This window comes from Protomyctophum bolini (assembly GCF_963924005.1).
Source record: "Protomyctophum bolini genome assembly, chromosome: 8".
Classification (NCBI taxonomy): Eukaryota; Metazoa; Chordata; class Actinopteri; order Myctophiformes; family Myctophidae; genus Protomyctophum; species Protomyctophum bolini.
The window spans coordinates 33,887,553-33,909,561 of record NC_137869.1 but is presented as its reverse complement, the minus strand read 5'-3'; the positions used below and the strand labels follow the sequence as shown (position 1 = coordinate 33,909,561).

Below are 22,009 nucleotides of genomic sequence, written 5' to 3'. Positions count from 1 at the left end.
GTGACAGGTCTGGAAGCAGAGCAAGCGGACAATTATATGGTAGAGCAAAACACGCCCAGCTTTGCCTTTTTTGATTGGCATTACCTTGTTTTTCTGGTTTGTTATCACACAGTGGTGGAAAGTAACTAAGTACATTTACTCAGTGCTGTACAATGTCCAGGTACTTTTGCTTTATTGAGTATAAAAAAATCACACCTGTGTGAAGTGAAGGGCGCTAATATATTAAAGTCTAATTCATGTTGATTAGGTGATGTAATGGTGATATTGCTTGAGAGCAAGCTTAAGAGCAAGGTTGTTTTCCTGACACCTGTGTCAGTGTGCCAACCTCAGCTCTGTAGTCCGCCTCGTCTTCGTTTTCGATAAGGTCCATCACTGCAGTATCATCCACATACTTAATGACGTTATGCTGCGTTCACACCAGGGGGGCAGTCCAAGGGGCCAGCTATGCACTCCAATGTTGAAGCGCTGGGCCCTAGTGGTAAGAGGAAGGACTGCAGGCGGACCCGTGGATTCTTGACGAGGAAACCCCGTGCAACCGAGCGCCCAATGTTAAAGCCCAGTTGCACTTCCGCATTTGGACACCAAAATATGGTGTCCAAATGCTGAATCAGCGAAAAAATGCTGAAATAGACAATCCTTCCGGCAGCCTTCCGGGTGCTTCAAAACGCCACTGAGCAACTTCCACTGACATGAATAGCGGAGGGGGCGGAGTAGTGCGCCAGTTCAGTCTCTATCATTTTAATACTCTATGGGGAAGTCAGACAGATATTTCGTGAAGCCACTAAGGAAATCGGGACTTCCTGAAAGTTCATATAATGGCCTGTTGTGGCGCTGTCATTGGGTAAAAAAAAAACATCTGAGCTTGTAGATCGGCTATTTGAACTATTTTAAAAGGTTTTTTTAAATAGTAAAAAATGGCAAAAAGTTTAACGTATAGCAGATAGCAAGCAAGATATAGCCCCTATGGGCCAACGGTGCCAGAGATGAGCTGCTCGCAGACTAATGGACGGACACATGGACACACCAGCGGACTGACAGGGTGCAAAACATAGTCTCGGCTATGCTCCCCTCCTCCATCCAGCTCTAGGCCAACAACAAAGCTGGCCTTCTTTACCACAAACTAATAGAACATCCTCAGAAGCCTGCTACACATTTAATGACTTGACAGCCTCTGTGTTGACCTTCCAGTCTCTGTTTTTTATTCAAGTGGACAGACTGGACACCCAGGAACTTAGGTAGGTCTGCCATTTGTACCGCCAACTCATGTAAATGGGGATCTCCCCCTGCTCCATCTGGGGTCTATCACCAACGCGTATATCTATTATACGTCCGATCATGCACATGGTAACGCACCGCCTGCCTCTGATTGGCCTACCGACACCATAGACCGACTGCCGGCCTTACCAGAGTTTCCTCCTTTGTGGGAAATACAAAAATAATACAAGTACGATATAATACAAGATAATGACAGCTTGGCACGCACGACAGTAACTTTTATTTTTGTATATTTTTGTATATTCTTTATGCCGTTTATTTACATACATGTGTAAACTTGAAGCATCTACCGAGTTCAGAGCTGAGGACCTTTTCAACCTGCAGTTTGTTCCTGTCCGAGACCAGCAGTGCTGAGTCATCTGCGAACAGGAACAAATTGCAGTCACAAGCTGATGTAATGTCGTTTACAAATATTAGGATTATTCTTCCTTGTGGTACGCCACAGCTCACTGGGAGGGGACGGGACGGGACGGTGTTCTGTTCACCTCCACCATCTGTTCTCTCCCCCCTAGGTAGGATTGCATCCAGCTCACTGATGTGCTATCAAAACCAATTTCTTTTAGCTTGTATGGACTGGTTCAAAAGCCTTTTGGAGGTCCAGCATGACCATGCCGCAGTATTTGCCAGCATCCACCTCGTGTTTGATGTGGTTGCTCAAATAGAGGACGCATGTGTCAGTGGAGTGGGATGTTCTGAAGGAATTGGAATTCATTCATTCATTTTTTTGTGGCAAGACACCTTTCAACCTGTTCATATACTATTTCTTCCATCACTTTCGAGTTGGAGCTAAGAATAGAAATAGGGCGGTATTTGCCGGGGTCTAATTTGCTCCCTTTCTTGTGAAGGGGGGTTACTTTGGCCAGTTTGAAATCTTGGGGGACATGTCCCTGTTTGATGGAGAGGTTTATTATGTGGGTGATGATTGGAGCTATAGAGATGGCCGAGTCTCTGAGAAATTTGGAGGGAATATTGTCATGAGGGGTCTTGTGGGGTTGAAGGGCACTCAGTTTTTTAAGTACCTCCTCAGTTGTTACCATAGTCAGCTTAAAATCATCTTAACAAACACCTAGGTTTTTGTAGAAGGCTTGGTTGTGCTCTACACCAAAGCGCCACAGAGTGGGAGGGCAGTTTGTAACCAGAGTTGTTGCAATGTTTGTAAAGAAGATGTTTAAGTAGTTGGCTACATCAAGTTTGTCAGTGATGAGGGTGTCATTCGATTTGATATTATGTTGCTTTAACCATGCCACTTTTACCATGCACATGAAATCTCATAACTGATCTGTTTGTAATTTCTTCAACAATGTCACTTTGACCAACCATATACATGCAACTGTGATTTTATATAGGCCTACCTGCTGCGTTTTTATATGATGGATAAGTTTTCACCTAGCATTTCTACCTTCTGTGGTGCCATGATCTATCCGTTGCTGTAGGTCACTCATACTTTTAATCATGTGATGTGACAATACAGTTGATTCTGATATATTTATACATGCATTATAATGTCAAATAATATTTTAATCAAAATAAAGAATTCCCAGAGCAACATAGATAGTGCGTGCGTGCGCAGTGGTGGAAAATGTACTCAAATGTTGTACTTAAGTAGAAGTATCAATACTGCAATATAGATGTACTCCGTTACAACTAGAAGTCCCGTATTAAAAATGTACTCAAGAAAAAGTACCAAATGTACTTAAAGTACTAAAAGTAAAAATACTCATATTGCAGAAAGTCCCATTTCACAAGTTCAAAATGTGTACAAAATCTTTTGAAAATAGCCTGTAGATGTGCTATTTTCAAATGGCCGAAAGGGTTGAAGTGTATGTTTTCTAATCAAAATTACAATATCCAAAGTAAAATAAAATATCCAAAGTAACTATAGTAACTAAAGTTTTTAAATAATTGTAGCGGAGTAAAGTACAAATACCTCAAAAATGTACTTAAGTAAATGGTGCATTTATATAGCGCCTTTATCCAAGGTGCTTTACATAGATTGTGTATTACATTCACCCATTCATACACCGATGGCAGCGGAAACCATGCAAGGCACCAACTAGCACATCGGGAGCAATTAGGGGTTCAGTGTCTTGCTCAAGGACACTTCGACAGTAACTCTGGGGGAGCCCGGGTTTGAACTGGCAACCTTGCGGTTCCCATCCAGGCACTCTACCCCTGAGCCACCGCCATACTTAAGTACAGTACTTAAGTATGTTACTACTTAAGTAACATACTTACTACTTAAGTATACTTAAGTATGTACTTCGTTACTTTCCACCACTGTGCATGCGTGCGTGCGTGCGTGCGTGCGTGCGTGCGTGCGTGCGTGCGTGCGTGCGTGCGTGATCCACCGCTGTTAGTGAATGACAGCCAAGGCGATAAGACTCAGCAGCACAGAGCTCACACTGAGACTGAAAGACACAGCTTTGCTCAAGGAAACTGAAACTGCAACTCTTGCAACTCTTGGAGGGCGAACGACATTTTGGCCTGCTGGACCCCCAAACGGAACAAAGGGCCTGCATCCCATATGGCCAGTAGTTCCTTCAGATAGGTTGGCAAAGAAGGAGGAGAAGTCGATGCACAGGTTGCTTGAAACACAGCCTCGCTGGAATACAGTTTTAGTGACGACAATCGCTGTAGGTTTTGGAGAGGAAAAAAGTGACCGGTTTTAGCTTCTGAGACACCTGTAGTCTGTTTTACAACAGTGGACTCTAGTATTGAATTGAATGTGAATGTGATTACATTCTTTTAACAATTATTACACCGCTTATTCCAGGACTCACTTTTTTCCATCTACACTACATCTCTTTGCCAAAAATAGACAATAATACAACCTCACAATGTGTCGACACGCAGGGCGGAGACAAAAATTCGGCCCTGACATTTTCGTGGAATTTGGTCCAGATTGGCCCAACACAACCAGTGCACAGATACACATACAAATATGCTACTTGAAATACTTGCACTCTTACAGAAAAACATAAATGATAGACAACCAACAGACAACAACACTGAAACATACAACTAATTAACATTTGGCCCATCACCTGGCCCACTACGGGTCGCCGGGGTCGGCCCACCGGACTTATCTGGTACGTTAAGTGGCCAGTCAGGCCTGTCGACACGTTGTGAGCTTGTAGATCTGCTATTTTTACCAAATGTTCGCCCCAGAATAGGAACCTTATACAGTAGTTAATTATTTGTGAAAGTGCGTGCGTGCGTGCGTGCGTGCGTGCGTGCGTGCGTGCGTGCGTGCGTGCGTGCGTGCGTGCGTCCACATCTAGATAAAAATAACTCACTAGTTTGAAAAAAGCATCGATCTTCCACTCCCTGACATACAGCCAAGTTCGTACAAAAACGATCCTCTTTTGGGTTGCTGCAGGAACGACACATTAGTCCATTGGGTCTGGCATCTGGCTCTGCAATGCAGACAAGAACCTCACATTTGTTTGCAATTTATATTAATCATATTGTAGCAACTCATAAAAATAATAGATAATGTAATAACTAAAAAAGGTAACGGAAATTCAGAAGTAATAAAAACTCATAATGTAATAAAGGAAAGTTTGTGTATAATGCATTTGGTATTGTTAGACCTGTTGAAGGCAGCTAATCAGTCATTTAAACTTCTAGGCTAGGCTATGCATTCTAGATCTGTATATTTCGGCAGCGGACTGACCTCATGCTTCCTTCTATGCATGAGGAGTCCAAGCTGCTTCTTCTCACCTGACGGGGGGAGAACATGCAAACTCCACACAGAAAGGCTCTTTCGCCAACCCCGCCGCGGGTATGGGCACTGATGACACGGAGGAGAGAGCATGCCCCCAGCACCCACAGCGTCCCCAGAGGGAATCGAACCCAGGACCTTCTAGCTGTGAGGCGACAGCACTATACCGACTGTGCCACCGTGCCCCCTAATGTACAGATTATTGATTTTGTGTGTGTGTGTGTGTGTGTGTGTGTGTGTGTGTGTGTGTGTGTGTGTGTGTGTGTGTGTGTGTGTGTGTGTGTGTGTGTGTGTGTGTGTGTGTGTGTGTGTGTGTGTGTGTGTGTGTGTGTGTGTGTGTGTGTGTGTGTGGATATTTTACCGTTAGACTGGTGATTCTTGGTTTACCTATTTCTATGCATTAACTGGTGTTGTCTGGATTTGAATTAACCCCGATACGTTCCCTCAGTCCCTACTCTCATTCTGTAGCCCCGATACGTTCCCTCAGTCCCTACTCTCATTCTGTAGCCCCGATACGTTCCCTCAGTCCCTACTCTCATTCTGTAGCCCTGATACGTTCCCTCAGTCCCTACTCTCATTCTGTAGCCCTGATACGTTCCCTCAGTCCCTACTCTCATTCTGTAGCCCCGATACGTTCCCTCAGTCCCTACTCTCATTCTGTAGCCCCGATACGTTCCCTCAGTCCCTACTCTCATTCTGTAGCCCCGATACGTTCCCTCAGTCCCTACTCTCATTCTGTAGCTCCGATACGTTCCCTCAGTCCCTACTCTCATTCTGTACCTCTGATACGTTCCCTCAGTCCCTACTCTCATTCTGTAGCTCTGATACGTTCCCTCAGTCCCTACTCTCATTCTGTAGCTCCGATACGTTCCCTCAGTCCCTACTCTCATTCTGTAGCTCCGATACGTTCCCTCAGTCCCTACTCTCATTCTGTAGCTCCGAGATGAGAAACCCAAGCCCTCCCAACTTACACTGCTTACCCTTTTCTGCAGATTGTATCCACAAAGTGAAGGTCCGATAATGAGCTAAACTAAATTTAATTTAGGAGCAGCTGCACACAGGTGTGATTTTATTGTAAATAGGCCTACTCTAGATGTTTTCAGAATCAAACAATATTTAATTTGTTTGTTCTCTCTCTCTCTCTCTCTCTCTCTCTCTCTCTCTCTCTCTCTCTCTCTCTCTCTCTCTCTCTCTCTGATTGATTGAAATTTGTATTTATAGTTTGTAGAATGGGTACAGTTCAAGAGAAAGTACAGGCCAATACAAAAACTGCTACCGTGAGGATATAACCAACAAAATACTTTTTTACATCAGGGTCCTCCATTTTCAATTAATCAGAACATTTAAAGACGTACATATACACTTCTATAATATATCATTTAAAAAAAAGGAAATCATGTACAGTTAAAGTCTCTCTCTCTCTCTCTCTCTCTCTCTCTCTCTCTCTCTCTCTCTCATTGATCTAATATGAAAACTCAAAAGCAAGTGTGTTCTATACACAAAACACAAAACAACAAAAAGAAGACCAGTTGATTGGACATTGTTTATCCAGCTGAGCTCCTACCTGGAAATGGTAGAGCATGGCTGTTGCAGTTGTCTTCTTCACAGCATTCAAAAGATGTAGACACTCGCATATAACGCAAGTTCCAGGAGGCCTCATCCTGAACGCCCAGATTGGCTGGGCAGGCCTGTGTACAAGTTCTTAGAGGGAAATTTCTATTGGGGGCTTCGGTGTGGTTGAACACTATTTGGGAACAAAATACAAAATACAAATGGATGAAGAATTGTGACACTATTATGGTGACCAATACATGACACAACGTTATTGGTGTTGTTTAGTATCCCACAACAGTTTCCACAAAATATGAGTATTTCTGTTTCAAAACAAGTACGTACTTATCACTGTGGCAGATACACACACCGCATCGGGAAATGGACAAGTGAGGATTTTTATGTCCTCATCACATTCTCTATCTCTACAGGATAAGCATGTTTTTGCACATTCAACTGCAATGGAAATAACCAAAAGTAGTTATGAAACAAAGATTTAGAAAATGCATTTTTGGTTAAACAAAAGGTAGTGTTTTTAAAAACATACATTTAACTCAAAACAAGATTTTGCATAACATTCAGATGAATGTGACATGAATATTACAAATGAATAACCAGAGAAACATGTATTACTGTACCTGAGAAGAAAAGAGCGAAGGTCAGAAAGAGAGTCAGGATGAACTGCATAATGGATTCCTATTAGTAACAGGTCTGGAAGCAGAGCAAGCGGACAATTATATGGGACAGTTGGGACAACAGATGTTCAGGAGGCGGAGAGCCACACCTTTGCTCCACCCTACACCCAAGCCCCCCAGAAGCTGTCGTCGCCTGGTGGTCAAATATGGGATTTAAAACGCCACTGTGCACGCTTCTACTGACTTAAACCATGGCGCGCCTGCTAGGTGCTCAAGTTGTCCGCATTTGGTTACCAACATTTGGTGCTCAAATCAAGAAAAATGCGGAAGTAGATCGTTCTTCCGGGTGCTTCAAACTCTGGTGAGCAATATCAGGTTCCTGCTGGGGATCACAGTCCACGAAGACATGCCAACGATGCAAACGACCTCCTCGCCAAAGACTCCCGGGTCAGCAACCGTGCACTCCCGGAACCTACGCCCCTTCCCCTCGCCCATTCTTATTCATTCAATAAACATCCTTAACCGCACCTTTCTTAAAGGTGTGGTTCTTGATTTGTGAAATGGTAGAGTAATACACATCCAGCTTTGCCTTTTTTGATTATAGTATTAACTTGTTTTTCTGGTTATCACAGTGGTGGGAAGTAAGTACATTACTCAAGTGATGTACAGTTCTTAGGTACTTTTTGCTTTATCGAGTACATTTTTACATCTACTCCACTCCCTCCTACATTTCAGAGAATAATATTTTACTTTTTACTCCACTAAAATAATTTCACAGCTTCAGGTATAAGTTACTTTTAAATTGGCCTAAAGGTTAGAGGAGCACGTTTGACCGGCAGGAAAGGTCTGGCTGGGGAAGTCAGCCAGACCACCACTTACCCCTCCCCAAACACCGCCTTGAGCAAGGCACGAAACCCCTAAACTGCTACAGTGGTGTAGTAGAACCTTAGAAAGCGCAATAGAGCACCGAAGTCTGACGTCACTTTCAATAGAGGGTGCCAATACACAGGTTCATGTATTTTTTAATTTGCATTTTAATCTCCATATGGCGATTTTAGGTCGCTTCATATAAGAACTGTGTTTGAAAAATAAACCGACCACCCCGGCCTTTCTGTCAGGGGAGTGGCTGTGCGTCGTTAATGAAAAAGAAAATTGAATTAATGTGGCCGCAAAAGCCTTGAAACTCTACATATGAAGGCAATGTCGCTGCTAATATAGCTGTCAACACATTGCGTTCCTGAGATTCCTCGTTGACGTAAGCTCAGCTGGTGGTGACTCGACTCGTACTAACCACGAAACATTAAATATCAATAAAATAAAAATAAATGTAATTAACATTCAGTTTCTGTTGTGCGACGGGCAGATGGAGCCACCCACCTACCCGGAAATATCTGGGTTATTTGACTCGTTTCTAACGCTTATTTTGTTACTCTTTGGGTATATTTGTACATTTCCACCTTCAATCGATGCTTCATATCCATGAGTGTAAAGGCCGGGGTGATCGGTTTATTTTTCAAACACAGTTCTTATATGAGGCGATCTAAAATCCCCCTATGGAGATTACAATGCAAATTAAAAGTACACGAACCTGTGGATTGACGCCCTCTGCTGACAGTGACGTCAGGACTTCGGTGCTCTATACATGCTCCTTCTGACATACAGAATAAATCGGAAAGGGAGGCGATGATTTTTCAGGACTCTTCTGCACACCCACATGTAGCCTACTACTAGTACTGACTGCCCGAACAAGTTTGGAAAGCCCGTCCGAAACGGAAGTTCTTTCCAACATCGGAAATCTATTGACCTTAAGACTGGTTGTAGTGGGCAGTACGCCAGTACCCCGTTTTTAATGTGTGTGTGTGTGTGTGTATGTGTGTGTCCTTTCTGTGTGGAGTTTGCATGTTCTCCCCGTGTCCCCTAGGGTAGGTACCCTCACAAAAAACATGCAGTAATCCTGGTCACTAAACTGCCTCCCCCTGGCCAGCCGGGGCGCCTGATGGAGGGGAAAGGAAATGGTTGGAATAACGTGTTCCTTCCACGCGCTACGTCCAACCAGGGAAACTCCCCCCTGTCAGGTGTAAAGGAGCAATTTGGACACTGGCATGAAGGAAGCATGAGTTCAAGTCCGTTGCTCTCCCCTTGTCCCCCATATATGGGGACTAGGTTGGTGGAGGGTGTGTAGAGCCCAGGATCACATTATATGATTGACACAGGGGTGAAAAATGGGTTACAAATCGTGGGATAAAAAAAATATATATATAAAATAAAATAAAATGTGTGTGTCTGCGTGAATGTGGAGCAAGGCTGCTCAACCATCCTCCCCTGGGTAAATAAATGTAAAAGGATTTTCAACATAAAATAAAATAAACACTTCTATTCAACAGGCTATTTGAAAATAGCAGATCTACCAGCTCACAATCCTTTGTAATGCGATGCTTACTGCAGTACTTTTACTTTGGTACTGAAAGTATTTTGATGCCAATACTTTAAGTAACATTTTGAATGCAGGCCTTTTACTTGTAAAAGCAACACGAGAGGGTGAGGGGGCTGTAGTGGAGCATGGTGGGTGGTTTGGATAATTTCACCAGTATGGGGTGTCGATCAGAACACGGACACAGGACTTGAAATCACAGCATACTTTACTGGTGGTAACACAGGCACATGGGCAAAAACATGGGTGTGTGTGGTCTAAAACTGAAAATAATAATATCACTTAATATCAATCACATTATAAATGACAGGAATAACATTCAATATGAATATACAATCATAAACATAAATCACAGTTTGGATCAAACAACTACCAACTGAACGCAAATGTACACAGGATTGGCTGATAATGCACACAGCATTGGCTAATGGAGGCTAGGAATTAACATGGCTCACAAACATTTCCTCCTAATACAACTACAACGTAAATTCACCTGTCTGTAAACATCTAACTGAAAGTACAAGGAAACTGACATATGTGCATCTACGCACACACATTGGAAGGACTGTAGGAATCTTGGACAGTGGAAAGGAGGAAAAGTCCTGGTGAAGTGGAGAGTCTCTGTTCGGAATGACTGTCTGTGTGAGTGAGTGGCATTGAGACTGAAGTCTCTTTTACAAGTGCAGGGCTTGACATTAAGGCTTGTCCGGGACAAGTAATAAATCTCCGGACAAGTGTATTAAAATTGTAGTGACTCTTGGTTTCACGTTTTTCTGTGGTGCTCCTAGCAGCCAACAGTATTGGCATTATTGTCTGGCTTTCCTAATAATCACCTTTCCAATATTGTTAACCCTAGAATGTCTGTGATCTTACATACATTTCATGTATTCCAAATACACAGCCATAGATCGGTCCTATCCATGTACGGTTAGCAGACTGACCACATCAGCATTTAAACTTGTAGCACTGTGTGTGACTGTTCTCACCCAGTAATTATTCCGAAGACTTGAATCCTCTAGTTTCATATCCATTTGAAAGTTCTGACCGAAAACGTGTGTTATAAAGTAAAATATCCACACTTTTCCAGGAGGAAAAGCTGGACTGAAAATGTCCACTGGGTGAAAAAATGGGTTGCAAAATCGTGGGATAAAAATTATGTAAAAAAAACCTAATAAAGGCTAAAAACTAAGCAACGAAATTTGCTAATCCTACTATAAATGCGCCACGTGCGTACGTGTGTGTACGGTTTTAATGCACGTAACTCGCGAACCGTTTGACTTCACATTCGACACATGCGTTCCACACCCCCACAGGGAGTGCAGTGCCAGGTATCGGACCCACGGTTCTCCAGAACCACCACAAAAGGCTCTGGTCAGGCTCTGCCAGTGGGCCTAATGAGGCCAACTCCTTTCACCTGGGCCAGGCTCTGCCAGTGAGCCTAATGAGGCCAACTCCTTTCACCTGTGCAATTTCCAGCCTCTGCCTCAGCCAATTGAGGCTCAACCAATCAGGCTCTGCCAGTGTGCCAAATTGATTCTCCATGTGGGACACTGGTTAGCACACAGTGATACAGCCAAACTGTACACTGCTGTGGCAGTGTCGGTGCCAGGGTGCCAACCCACCACTTCCACCATCCTATATTCTCTGAAAGATCTGAACCGTCTGCTTTAAAACATCCATGAAGAAGTGGGACCTGGCAGAAAGCCCAGCATGTGAGTACAGGACTGCAACCACATAATCACCACTTGTCTCCTGTTGTAGACCATCTTCTGAGGAAGGCCTCTTTGATGAGATGAGGGGCTTGATGAGATGAGCGTGGCTGCATGACACTGAGCTGGACCTGTCATTCTAAATCTTACACGGGTTGTGCTTATAACCACGCCCGCTTCTGTGGCCAACGTGGAAGTGCCTCTCGGCTCTCACCTATACAACAACTGCCTACTAGACCTAAATATATTACTCTATGGACTAGACCGCGACTGAGGCCCACCGTCTCAAGCGAACTTGAGCCACGTGAGACATCACCGAAACTAAACCGAGCTAAAGTGAGCGAGTTGCCGTAAGGAGAAGGTTGGCTGCAAACACTTTCGAGATTTTCAAGTGGGCACTTATCAAGAAACAGGTTGGAACCATTCTGTTAGCTCCAATGTGGATCTCGGACATTATGTGTCAAGCGGCAGCCTATGACGTCACATACAGTATCTATGACTTGATCAGAAACTATCACAGGCCCATTGACTTCCATTGACTTCTATTAATATTAAAGTAAAACAATTTAAAAAGTATAAAACCTACAGTATGTGGCGTACTGGCATTGTGCATACAAAGTTTGCCACGATTTGTCCAGTGGTTTGCGAGATTACCTCCGGAAACACACACACAAACACCAAAAGAAACACAGAGACACTATCATAGCCTCTTGCGGAGCCATGGCTTAACCCATTCTGACCGGGCACCCATTTTGGTGTTAGCATCATGTTATGCTTTACCTATTGAAAAATAGCAGATCTACAAGCTCATATCGCGCCACCGAGTGGCGCGATACGAGCTTGTAGGTCTGCTATTTTTAAAAAATTCGAAGAACGACTGACATTTTTAGAATCTGATTTCAGGTCAGAATGGGTTCATCAGACCAGTGTGTGTCCAGTGGAAACCTCGTATGAATCTGATCTCAGGTCAGAATGGGTTAAAGATATCTGTGTTATTCCAACACACCCTTCGTATCTTACGCAGATGAAAATAGCACACAGCCCATTAGTCATACAGTACCTTTGAAAAATATTATTTTTTCCCAAGTTTGACGTCTGTTTTCCTCTACATACCATACAGACACATTCATGCACATGCACAGAAACAAAGAAATGTATTGTAGCCTTTGTAGGCTAAACATGCGGTTGTGCTCATACTTGCATTCCAGATCATAGTTCAAACTCACCTTCACACACAAAGATATGACACTTGGGTTTATCAAACAATTAATCAAAATTCCTTCTGACACAGTATAAGGTAAACCATCCATCTACTTTATGTTCAAATGTATGTTGTGCAGTGCAGTAAGATAAGCCAAAACATAATTACGTATGCAGTCTATTCTAGGTGATTTTTATTTCTCTGTTCTTTCTTTTTTATGTTTTGCCTCAAAATGTCTTCTTTTAAACCAGCATCTGCAAGTGCTAGATATATTTAGTTACTTATCTTTAGGTTTAAGACAAGTAATTACATTTATTCAAGTTTAGGTATACAGTAGGCTTTATCTAGTTTAATTACATATAAGGTTAGACACTGTTAGTGTAAGTTTAGGCATTATTTTTGTGTGATCTTTCACAACATTTATTTGGTAATTTGCCATACTCAAGTAACTTGTTACTACGGTATAAAAAGTATTAATTTACGCTTTTATTTAGAGGATGCAAAGTAAGTAAGTTAAGTCCATTGAGCCTCAGGACGTGAGTTAATCAAGATACATTTTCCCACAATGGCTGGATCTCTGATGTAATGTAAGTGTGTGTGTGTGTGTGTGTGTGTGTGTGTGTGTGTGTGTGTGTGTGTGTGTGCAGTGTGTGTGTGTGTGTGTGTGTGTGTGTGTGTGTGTGTGTGTGTGTGTGTGTGTGTGTGTGTGCGTGCATGCGTGTGTGCGTGTGTGCGTGTGTGTGTGTGTGTGTGTGTGTGTGTGTGTGTTGAAATAACAATCCTTCTGCAGCCATTTTCCGCCATCTCATGGTTTGGTGTGTCTCTGAGAACGTCAGGTAATGGCAGTACAGGAAGACGAAGCTGAAGAGCCCCTGCAATTTTGTGTGCATAGATTGGTTGTTCTCAAAGTTTTTCATGTCAAGGACCCCCAAATTGAAATGTATTTGGCTACGGACCCCCTTCTCAATTTGGGGTAGGGTTAGGGTAGGTTAGACACACTTACAATACTGGTACACTCCATAAATTGTTAGTTCTTTATTAATTCGAGTCCCTTTATAATAGAAATTTGCTGTGAGCTTGTAGATCTGCCAAAGTATAAAATATGGTTAAAGTGCCTCAAATTATTGTGATACAAATGTTTCTGTTGCTGACAGAATGTGACGTGTAAGCTTGGTGAGTGGTGACACTGCACCTGCATCATGTATCAGAGCTACCATAAAGTGAAATGCATATAGTGAATGATTCATTATAAAGGTACAGTGTCTGAGTGGTTAGATCATCACTTTGTGAAAGACACCCTTACGCAGATGAGCATATCAGCTAGCGTACAGCACATCAATCAAGTTGTACAAATATTTGTTCTCAAGCTTGATGTCTGTTTTCCTCTACATGCCATACAGACAGGAATCGTTCAAAGAAGAAAAGAAACAGGTCTATTGTAGGCTAACATTACGTTGCTGTATTCACACTTGCAAATAGGTGGTGCCATTTCACACTCTCTTCACGAGAATGCGAAGGTACCGGACTACCGTAAAAAAAACAAAAATGACCCAGTCATAACTGCCAGGTGCAGAAAACTCACGTTTTTGAACATCTACAGTATAATCAGTTTGTGTGCTGCAGCCTCTGCCTCAGCTTGCTTCACGCTCATTGCAGCGTTCAGACTCAGAGTATGGGTTTTATGTGGTTCAGACTATGGGATTTATGGGTAAGTCTCCCATTGGCCTAGAGGCAGCCTAAAGACGAGGTAGCCAATCATGAAAAAGTGTCCACTACGGTCGCTACTAGAGGTAGTAGCAAATGTAGTCCAGGCGCTTCAAGCACCTGGCAAAAAAAGGAAAAAGAAAAAAGTCCCAAAAGTCCAAAAAAGTCCCCAACTGGCCATGGGGAACCTGCGGCAACTGCTGAAATGTGAGGTACCTTGTACCTGCACACCTTATCTGATCAAATAATATATTTAATTCTGCCTTAAGTAGCTTGTGAGGGGTCAAACTGTGGTGTGTGGTCATGTGATGTCATCTAGGTGCTATGGCTCCCTGGTTATCTCATATTAGAGTATTCTGGAATACCTGGAGCCAGGGCGCAAAACAGCTAATATAAGGCTGACTCTTTGCATTTCTAGCTCTCTAGAGAGCCCAGCACAGTCCCTGAGTCTGGAGCTTTTCAAATCCCACTTCACGGCTTACAGGTTTGGTTACCAAACGTTGTACCCGACACACTAATAAACTGCAGAGTGCATAAACTATACCCACAATTACAATACAGTTCACACTTCACATAATACATGCAGTAGCCTATATTAGTGATTATCTGGCGCCATCTTCTGGCGGAACATGAGAATGGATGTTTATTGATTGAATGAATACTTAAACTAATTTGCAAAAAAGCACAGGAAAGTACAGTTCAATACAAGGTCATCTAAGAGGATATAAAACCCAAGAAAGCCTTTGGCTTGTTTCCATTGGGGTCCTTTGTACTCAATTCACCGAAATGTGAAGGAAGGGGAGTAGAATTCTGACAGGGATGGGGAAACAATATATTGTCAGGTGTTTTCAGTAGGCCTACTGCCAAGTCAAGACACTCGCTGTTTTCATACCACAATAACATTACTGAAGATCTCCGTAGACTGGTGGGGGGGAAACTAAGAAGAGGAATAAGAAAATTGACACAGGGAACGGTGAGGTGTATTCTTCCTGTGTGTCGGATCATACCATACCATACCATACCATACCACCTTTATTTATATAGCACATTTTAAAACAACAACGTTGTACCAAAGTGCTTTACAATAAAACATTAAAAAACACAACTTCATTGAAAAACCACAAACAACATGCACAGTGTCACATTAAACATCAAAACAGTGCCACGCTATACCCTTTTCTGTTTCGATGGTCTGACAAGGCCAGAAAGTTGTTTTTTGCCACTCGGTAGGCGTTCCCACATAACTTTGTAATATATCCTATACAAATCCACAGAGGGGTGCCCTGGGCACACTAGCTGATTAGGTACACCTGGCCTACAGAGCACTGCTCCAAGGATTTGTCTATATGCATTTTAGAAGATTTATTCAATAGGCTACAAATGATAACAATAATATGACAACAATTATGTATGTAATATAATAATGAGAAAATAAGAGTAAAGAATAGAAAGGGAAAAGGGAAATGGATGGAAGAAGACGGAAGAAGGAAAGGTGGTCCGGCAGCCTCAGAATGCAATAGGAGTCTGACCCTGACCTGGATGTTGGGGCAGCTTAAATACAAATTATACAAGAATACATACTGTATAAGCCCTATGCACATCATTAGGATATTTTTGATAACTGACATTCCTCTGTCAGACTAAAATATGTGTTCTCAGCACTTATGTATGGAAGGTGAGGAAGAAGGTGAGGAAGAAATGACATGATTGCTTATATCTAACCTTTATATACCATCACTTATGATACCCGAAAACGAAAAGATAAAATCACCTATAGGTTCCATCCTGGAGGCAAATCTTTCCAGTGATAAAATGGCCACCAACGTAATCAAAAAAGTCAACCAAAGAACAAGATTCCAATACAGGATCTCCTCACTGGTCAACAAAAACACCTTGAAGACCCTAACAGGAGCCCTCGTACAAGGTTTCTTCGACTATGCATGCACCTCTTGGTACCACAGCACCTCAAAGGCCCTTAAACAAGGCTCCATCCCAAAACAAACTGGTCAGGCTACTACTTGGCCTCACTCCCCAAACCCACCTCACCGTCACCCCTGCCCACTTTGACAGGCTGGAATGGCTTAGGGTTGATGACAGAGTACAGCATCTTGCAATGGGTCTGGTCCACAAGATTCGATACACCATCAAGGGCCATGTACCTGTCTAATGTCAATTAAGTCCACACACACAACACCAGAGAGAGGAAGGGAGTTCAACAAACCATGTGCAACCCAGATTCGGAACAAACAAGGGACTACATTTATTTTGCTCCTATGCCACAAAAATGTGGAACCAACAAGACATGTGAATCCCTTGACGCCTTCAAAACCGCTCTTAAAGGGCACCTATACGGATCGACGGCTGCAATTCGAAACTGCCCCCCTTAAAATCTGAATCCCCCACCCACCCCCTTTTCCCCTCACTGTAGCCTATATGTTTCCCCCCTTTTTTACCTCCTTTATGATGATTTCCTGTTTTTGGCTATATAGAAGTGTATATTTGTACGTCTCTAAATGGTATGATGAATTTAAATTGCATGGTGGACCCTCTTGTAAACAAGTGTAATGATTTATGTTGTCGTCCACTCACAGTTAACAGTTTTTGTATTGAGTTGTGCTTGAAATGTACTTAATTCTGCAAACTGTTAATAAATACTTCAATCAATCAATCAATCAATCAATCAATCAATCAAGCAATCAATCCTTATATACATGTGCCCTACTGTATAACTCTTCAGTCTAGTCTCCACCCTTCCTAATGTGACACATGGGTACAGTCAGCCAATGGAATGACTGACATTATGGAGGTGGGCGCGGGGTATGCTCGATTCATATAACATTTGAACGGTGAGGTTGCAGTGTCGGCCTCTGAGTCTCCGACGCAAGCCTGGGACCGAGGCTACCTCCGACGCGAGTGAGCGTGCTGAAAGCCCCGCCTGCCTGGCGTTGAAGTGATGGTAAATTCGGACGAAAAAAAGACAAAAAAAAAAACACGCCCGGCCCCGGACGGCTCGTGCCGTGGGACGGGGATGATGCGCTGGTGGCGTGCGTCTGACAGTCACATACACACACAGTGGAAGGCGGCCGGCACTTATTCACATCTCTGCTAAATAAACTTCCGACAGATCGCCAGTGGAAGTGGAACAGACATGAGTGTCATTGACGAGGTAAACAAACCATTCTTAATATAAATAGTTTTAAACGGCCGTTTTCAACCCAATGCGTTGTCCACTATGTCGTTGCTGTGTCGACGTGTTGACTTTTAACTGCACTAGTCCGGGGTTACTTTATGGTCGTCCATTCAGAAAACAGCACGTGCATAAGCATTGTATTTCTATAATCTTTCCATGGATTACGTTCTAGCTGCTGGATGCAGCAGCAGAGCTTAGAGAGTCACAATTTTTTATTTAAACCACACTGTTTGCACGATCAGTTGGCTGGTTAAAGCTGGCGATAAAGCAGTTTAAAGTCTGCACGTATCAGACATGCAAACAAACAGGACAGTAGCCATTTAAACATCTAGTAATTAAGTAACGTGTAGTTGTATAGCCAGCTAGGCTAACCCAGGCTATTCTGCCACAACAACAATGGACGAGACTGGTATAAAAAAGCAGAACTGGGACGTGGGGGAGACAGAACTGTTTCTGGAGATTCTGAAGGAGCTAGACATGAAGAAATGCCTCGACGGAAGGAAAGTTAGGAACGACACCCTCTTCAAAGTGGCACATAGGAGGATGACAGCGGCTGGCTTTCACAGATCAGTGGATCAACTAAAAATTCGCTGGAAAGTTCTCAAAAGTGCATATTACAAGTACAAGCGACAACCTCAGTCCCAAAAAGCCCACTCGAACATACATGGCTGGTGGCGTTACGAGAAAACTATGTTTGCAATCATGGAATCCAGGCGTCCTCTAGTCGGCGCTGTGGTCCACAATGACAGAAATGATGAAGTAACAGAAGACTCGGCGGGAGAAGAATCCATCCTGCACTGGTCTCAGCCTTGTCCAGAGAATTCCAGTCTGAATCTGGACTTGATTGTAGGGAGGACAACTTTAATTTAATGTCACGAATCACGGTTTTGTTTAAAATATTGCCGCCACACCTTTCCTGGCTTTCCATGCAGTCTGCAGACATAATGTGTGTACTTAAGTCTCAAGAAGACACCTCTACAAATATTAAAGCAAAATCTACATGCCATAAGATTAGGGGTGCAACAGTCAAAGGACCACTTCACCCATTTTGATGACATCATGTGTCAACTCTTAACACTTTTCATCTTGCAGATCAAGACAGACCCAGAAATGGAACCCCAGCTGAGGATTGGTTTTATTGGTGCTGGGAACATGGCCTATGGAATAGCTAAGGGCATCTTGTCTGGTGAGTTAGGTAGGGGGGGTGTGTGTGTGTGTGTGTGTGTGTGTGTGTGTTCGTGACTATGTGTGCGTTTACTTTACTGTGTTTCTGTTGTAGGAGATGTGCTTCCCATAAATGTGAAAGTGAGTGCCCCATCCCCCAGGAATTTTGACCGCTTTCAGGTAAATACTTCCTGTACATCAGCAATCTGTTTGAATCTGCCCTCATTGACTGCATGCACATAATCTCCCAGATTATTGGGAATAATCAGATTATGGCAATAATCCAGTTAAATAATTGAGTGTGATCAAAGCCAATATTAGGCCATAAATAATGTTTCTCCTATTTACCCATCAGGATTTGGGGATTGCTGTCACTCATTCGAACACAGAATTGGTTGACAGTTCAGATCTGGTCTTCTTGGCAGTCAAACCTCATCTGGTCCCAGGGGTTCTAAGCGAGATCTCACTGCATGTCACTCGGAAACACATTATCGTGTCTGTGGCAGCTGGTGTAACCGTGGCGACATTAGAGGAGGTGAGGGACTGATGACTAGTAATGGAGTACAAACCACAGCCCTCTAGCCGACAAGAAACTAACCTTCCTCTTTTTATTATTTTCAAGTTCTTGCCACAGAATTCGGTGATCCTCAGGCTGATGCCAAACCTGCCCTGTTTGGTTCAGGAAGGGGCTCTCTTATTTTCGAGGGGAACCCATGCAAAGCCAGAGGATGGAGCTCTGCTTCGCTCATTGTTGCAACACTGTGGGTTGGTTGAAGAAGGGCCTGAGGCCTGGATTGACGTACACACTGGGCTAAGTGGCAGTGGTGTTGCATTTGTGAGTGTTCTGGAGGTATTAAGTGGTTTACATGCAACTGATGACCGTGGAAATGAATAGAATCTTAATTTATTCAATTGTGATTTCTCTGCGTTTGATTCTCTATGCAGGTATATCTGTTTGCTGAGGCACTGGCAGAAGGCGCTGTTAAAATGGGCATGCCAAGTACGCTGGCTCACAGCATTGCTTCACAAACTATACTGGTCAGTTTTCAGATGTGTATGCACTTGCTTCGACCTTCGACATCCGTGTTTTTCTGTGCCACAAATAAATGATTGTTTATGATGGCAGGAATATGGACCCATTGGTCAGAACTACAACAATATACCCTAAAATGCTGTGTTAAAAATAAAATATACCATATTTTAATTATTTGTTGCAGGGTGCTGGCCGTTTATTAAGGGACTCTGGGAAACACCCAGCTCAGCTTCGTTCAGAGGTGTGTACACCAGGAGGGACTACCATCTATGGGCTTCATACCCTGGAGCAGGGTGGTGTGAGGGCAGCAACTATGAGTGCCGTGGAGTCTGCCACAGAAAGAGCCAGGGAGCTTGGTCGCAAGTCGGCAAGGAAGTAATGGACACACCACTATGGTTACACTTATTTCAATGCGACATTTCAACACAATGTGTCCATTTAACAATTGCCTATTGGGATTCCAGCACAATACATTTGGAAAGATGTCACTTGATGCCAGAGAGAGCCGCCTTTCTGCCACCATTATTGTTTTATAATGGTGGCAGGCTCTGTGTGTACATGACTTTGATGAATTTGATCCATTGACTTTTTGATTGATACCACTCATACACTGTTCTCTCAAATCTGTCGACCAGCACCTGATAACCGCATGTCTAATCCATGGGTGGAAATGTTATTGTACCGATCCGTTCATCGCGATAGATGTAGGATACTCAAAATGACACTTTATTCTCAGAATAAAGCTAAATGATACTTTTGTACAGGTTTGGATTAGTTACCTGCCCATGTTATAATTCCAAATATTGGCGAGTACCTTCAGTAGTTGATATTCCAAAGTTTTCTCCTCTTTGACTATTGCATTGTGAAAAACATTTATGTGCTTTTTTTCATTGTCAGTCAATGCTGAAGAAACTATTAAAGATTCCTCTCAACTATTTGGAGTTAAATCATGGTAAACTAGCTACATAGCCCAAACTTACCAAAGTGTCATTTTGCTTTAAACTATTTGTCCCTCAGCTGCAAATGTAATTTGTTGTCTGTATTAAACTACATAACAATGTTTACAACGTTTGAAACCTCTGGACTTCTAGGGCTCCATTTTTGTCACCGCTAAACCCCATATCCCTAAAATTCTTTGCCTTTTTTTTTTTGTCTGGATTGTGCCCACATACAATAGCTGTCCAAACTTCAGTGATGGAGCATATATACTTGTGCCCAGCTTAATGTATGGGCTGCAGACCAGGGCACAAAACGCCTGGCCAAAATGGAAGTCTACGGAAGGTGACTATTGCAAGTAACAACGCAGCGCCGAAATAGTTCCCACCCACCCCCAACAACTACTTAAGTCTTAAACTTGATTAAAGGATATGTTCAGAGCCTAATTGAAAACTTCACTTTTTCACACAGTACTGGTCTTATCTTTAGCTTTGTGATTTTCAATATTTTTGTTCTTGTTTTCTATAGGACATACTTGTGACATGTCTATTCATTCTTAAAACTGAATTCATAGCCTAAGTAGTAAACTGTTATGCCAACAGCAGAGTATATAAATGAACAATTAAAATAAACTTGATTGTTAAATGTGTGATAGTTCAGAATACTTGAAAGTTGGATCACATCTAAATATTAATATGTATGGAGTTGAATAAAATAAAGTTGTAACGAGCTGATGTAGGCCTAAATGTATTTAAATATACATTGCAGTGATCTTTATGTTAACAAATATTAGAATACATTAAAGTAGTCATGGAGAATGAATGTTGTTAAAGATGTTGGTGGTTTTGGTTTAATGTTTACATACTATTTGTAATTGTCTCTAGTTTTGGCTCACTCAGCATATATGGAACATTTGTGGTTTACATTAAACTCTGTATATATATTTTTCAAATAAATGGGTGTACAGATTTCGTTAATTCATTGATTTATATTTGTAAAATATAAATATATTTTATGATTTATATAACGGCCATGCCCACTTGAGCATGACCCCGTTTTTAGGCCAATGAGTGTTTTTTTCTTCAAAACTAATGCCTGTAATGGATTCAGCATCATGAAAACCCCCTAGTTTGACACATCACATGCTAGATAAAACATGATGAAATTTTGAATATTTTGCCTTCTATAGGTTGTTAATGGTATGGTCACATATGCCAATTATGAAAATTGCCCAATATAATTATGCAAGCATCTGGCAGTTTCTACATGCTGGACCCATACTAAACATTTCTAACAAAACCTTGGTGTACTCAACATGTCCGGGTTCACTTTTTGGCTACTAGGCTAGATGGGTCGTCCCCACATTTCTAAAAGTAGCACTGCACTAGTAGCCTGGGGTACCCATGCAGGTACCCCCCAAAGGACTCCTGGAGGACTCTGGTGGGGCATGAACATG

At 42.5% G+C, this 22,009-nt stretch overlaps 1 protein-coding gene across 3 annotated transcripts; it reads left to right on the top strand.

Moving 5' to 3' along the window:
* Positions 1-17,177: 17,177 nt before the first annotated feature.
* pycr3 (pyrroline-5-carboxylate reductase 3) lies at positions 17,178-21,480 on the top strand. 3 transcript variants are annotated; one of them, XM_080769764.1, is made up of 7 exons: positions 17,178-17,396; positions 18,513-18,606; positions 18,700-18,764; positions 18,940-19,119; positions 19,207-19,419; positions 19,530-19,622; positions 19,802-21,480. In XM_080769764.1, the coding sequence occupies exons 1-7, from the start codon at positions 17,379-17,381 to the stop codon at positions 19,994-19,996; spliced, it is 858 nt and encodes a 285-aa protein (XP_080625890.1). In that variant the 5' UTR covers positions 17,178-17,378; the 3' UTR covers positions 19,997-21,480. The 3 variants fall into 3 exon arrangements, with proteins under 3 accessions (XP_080625890.1, XP_080625889.1, XP_080625891.1); XM_080769763.1 differs by lacking the exon at positions 17,178-17,396 and adding an exon at positions 17,628-18,266; XM_080769765.1 differs by lacking the exon at positions 17,178-17,396 and adding an exon at positions 18,317-18,366.
* Positions 21,481-22,009: the final 529 nt, after the last annotated feature.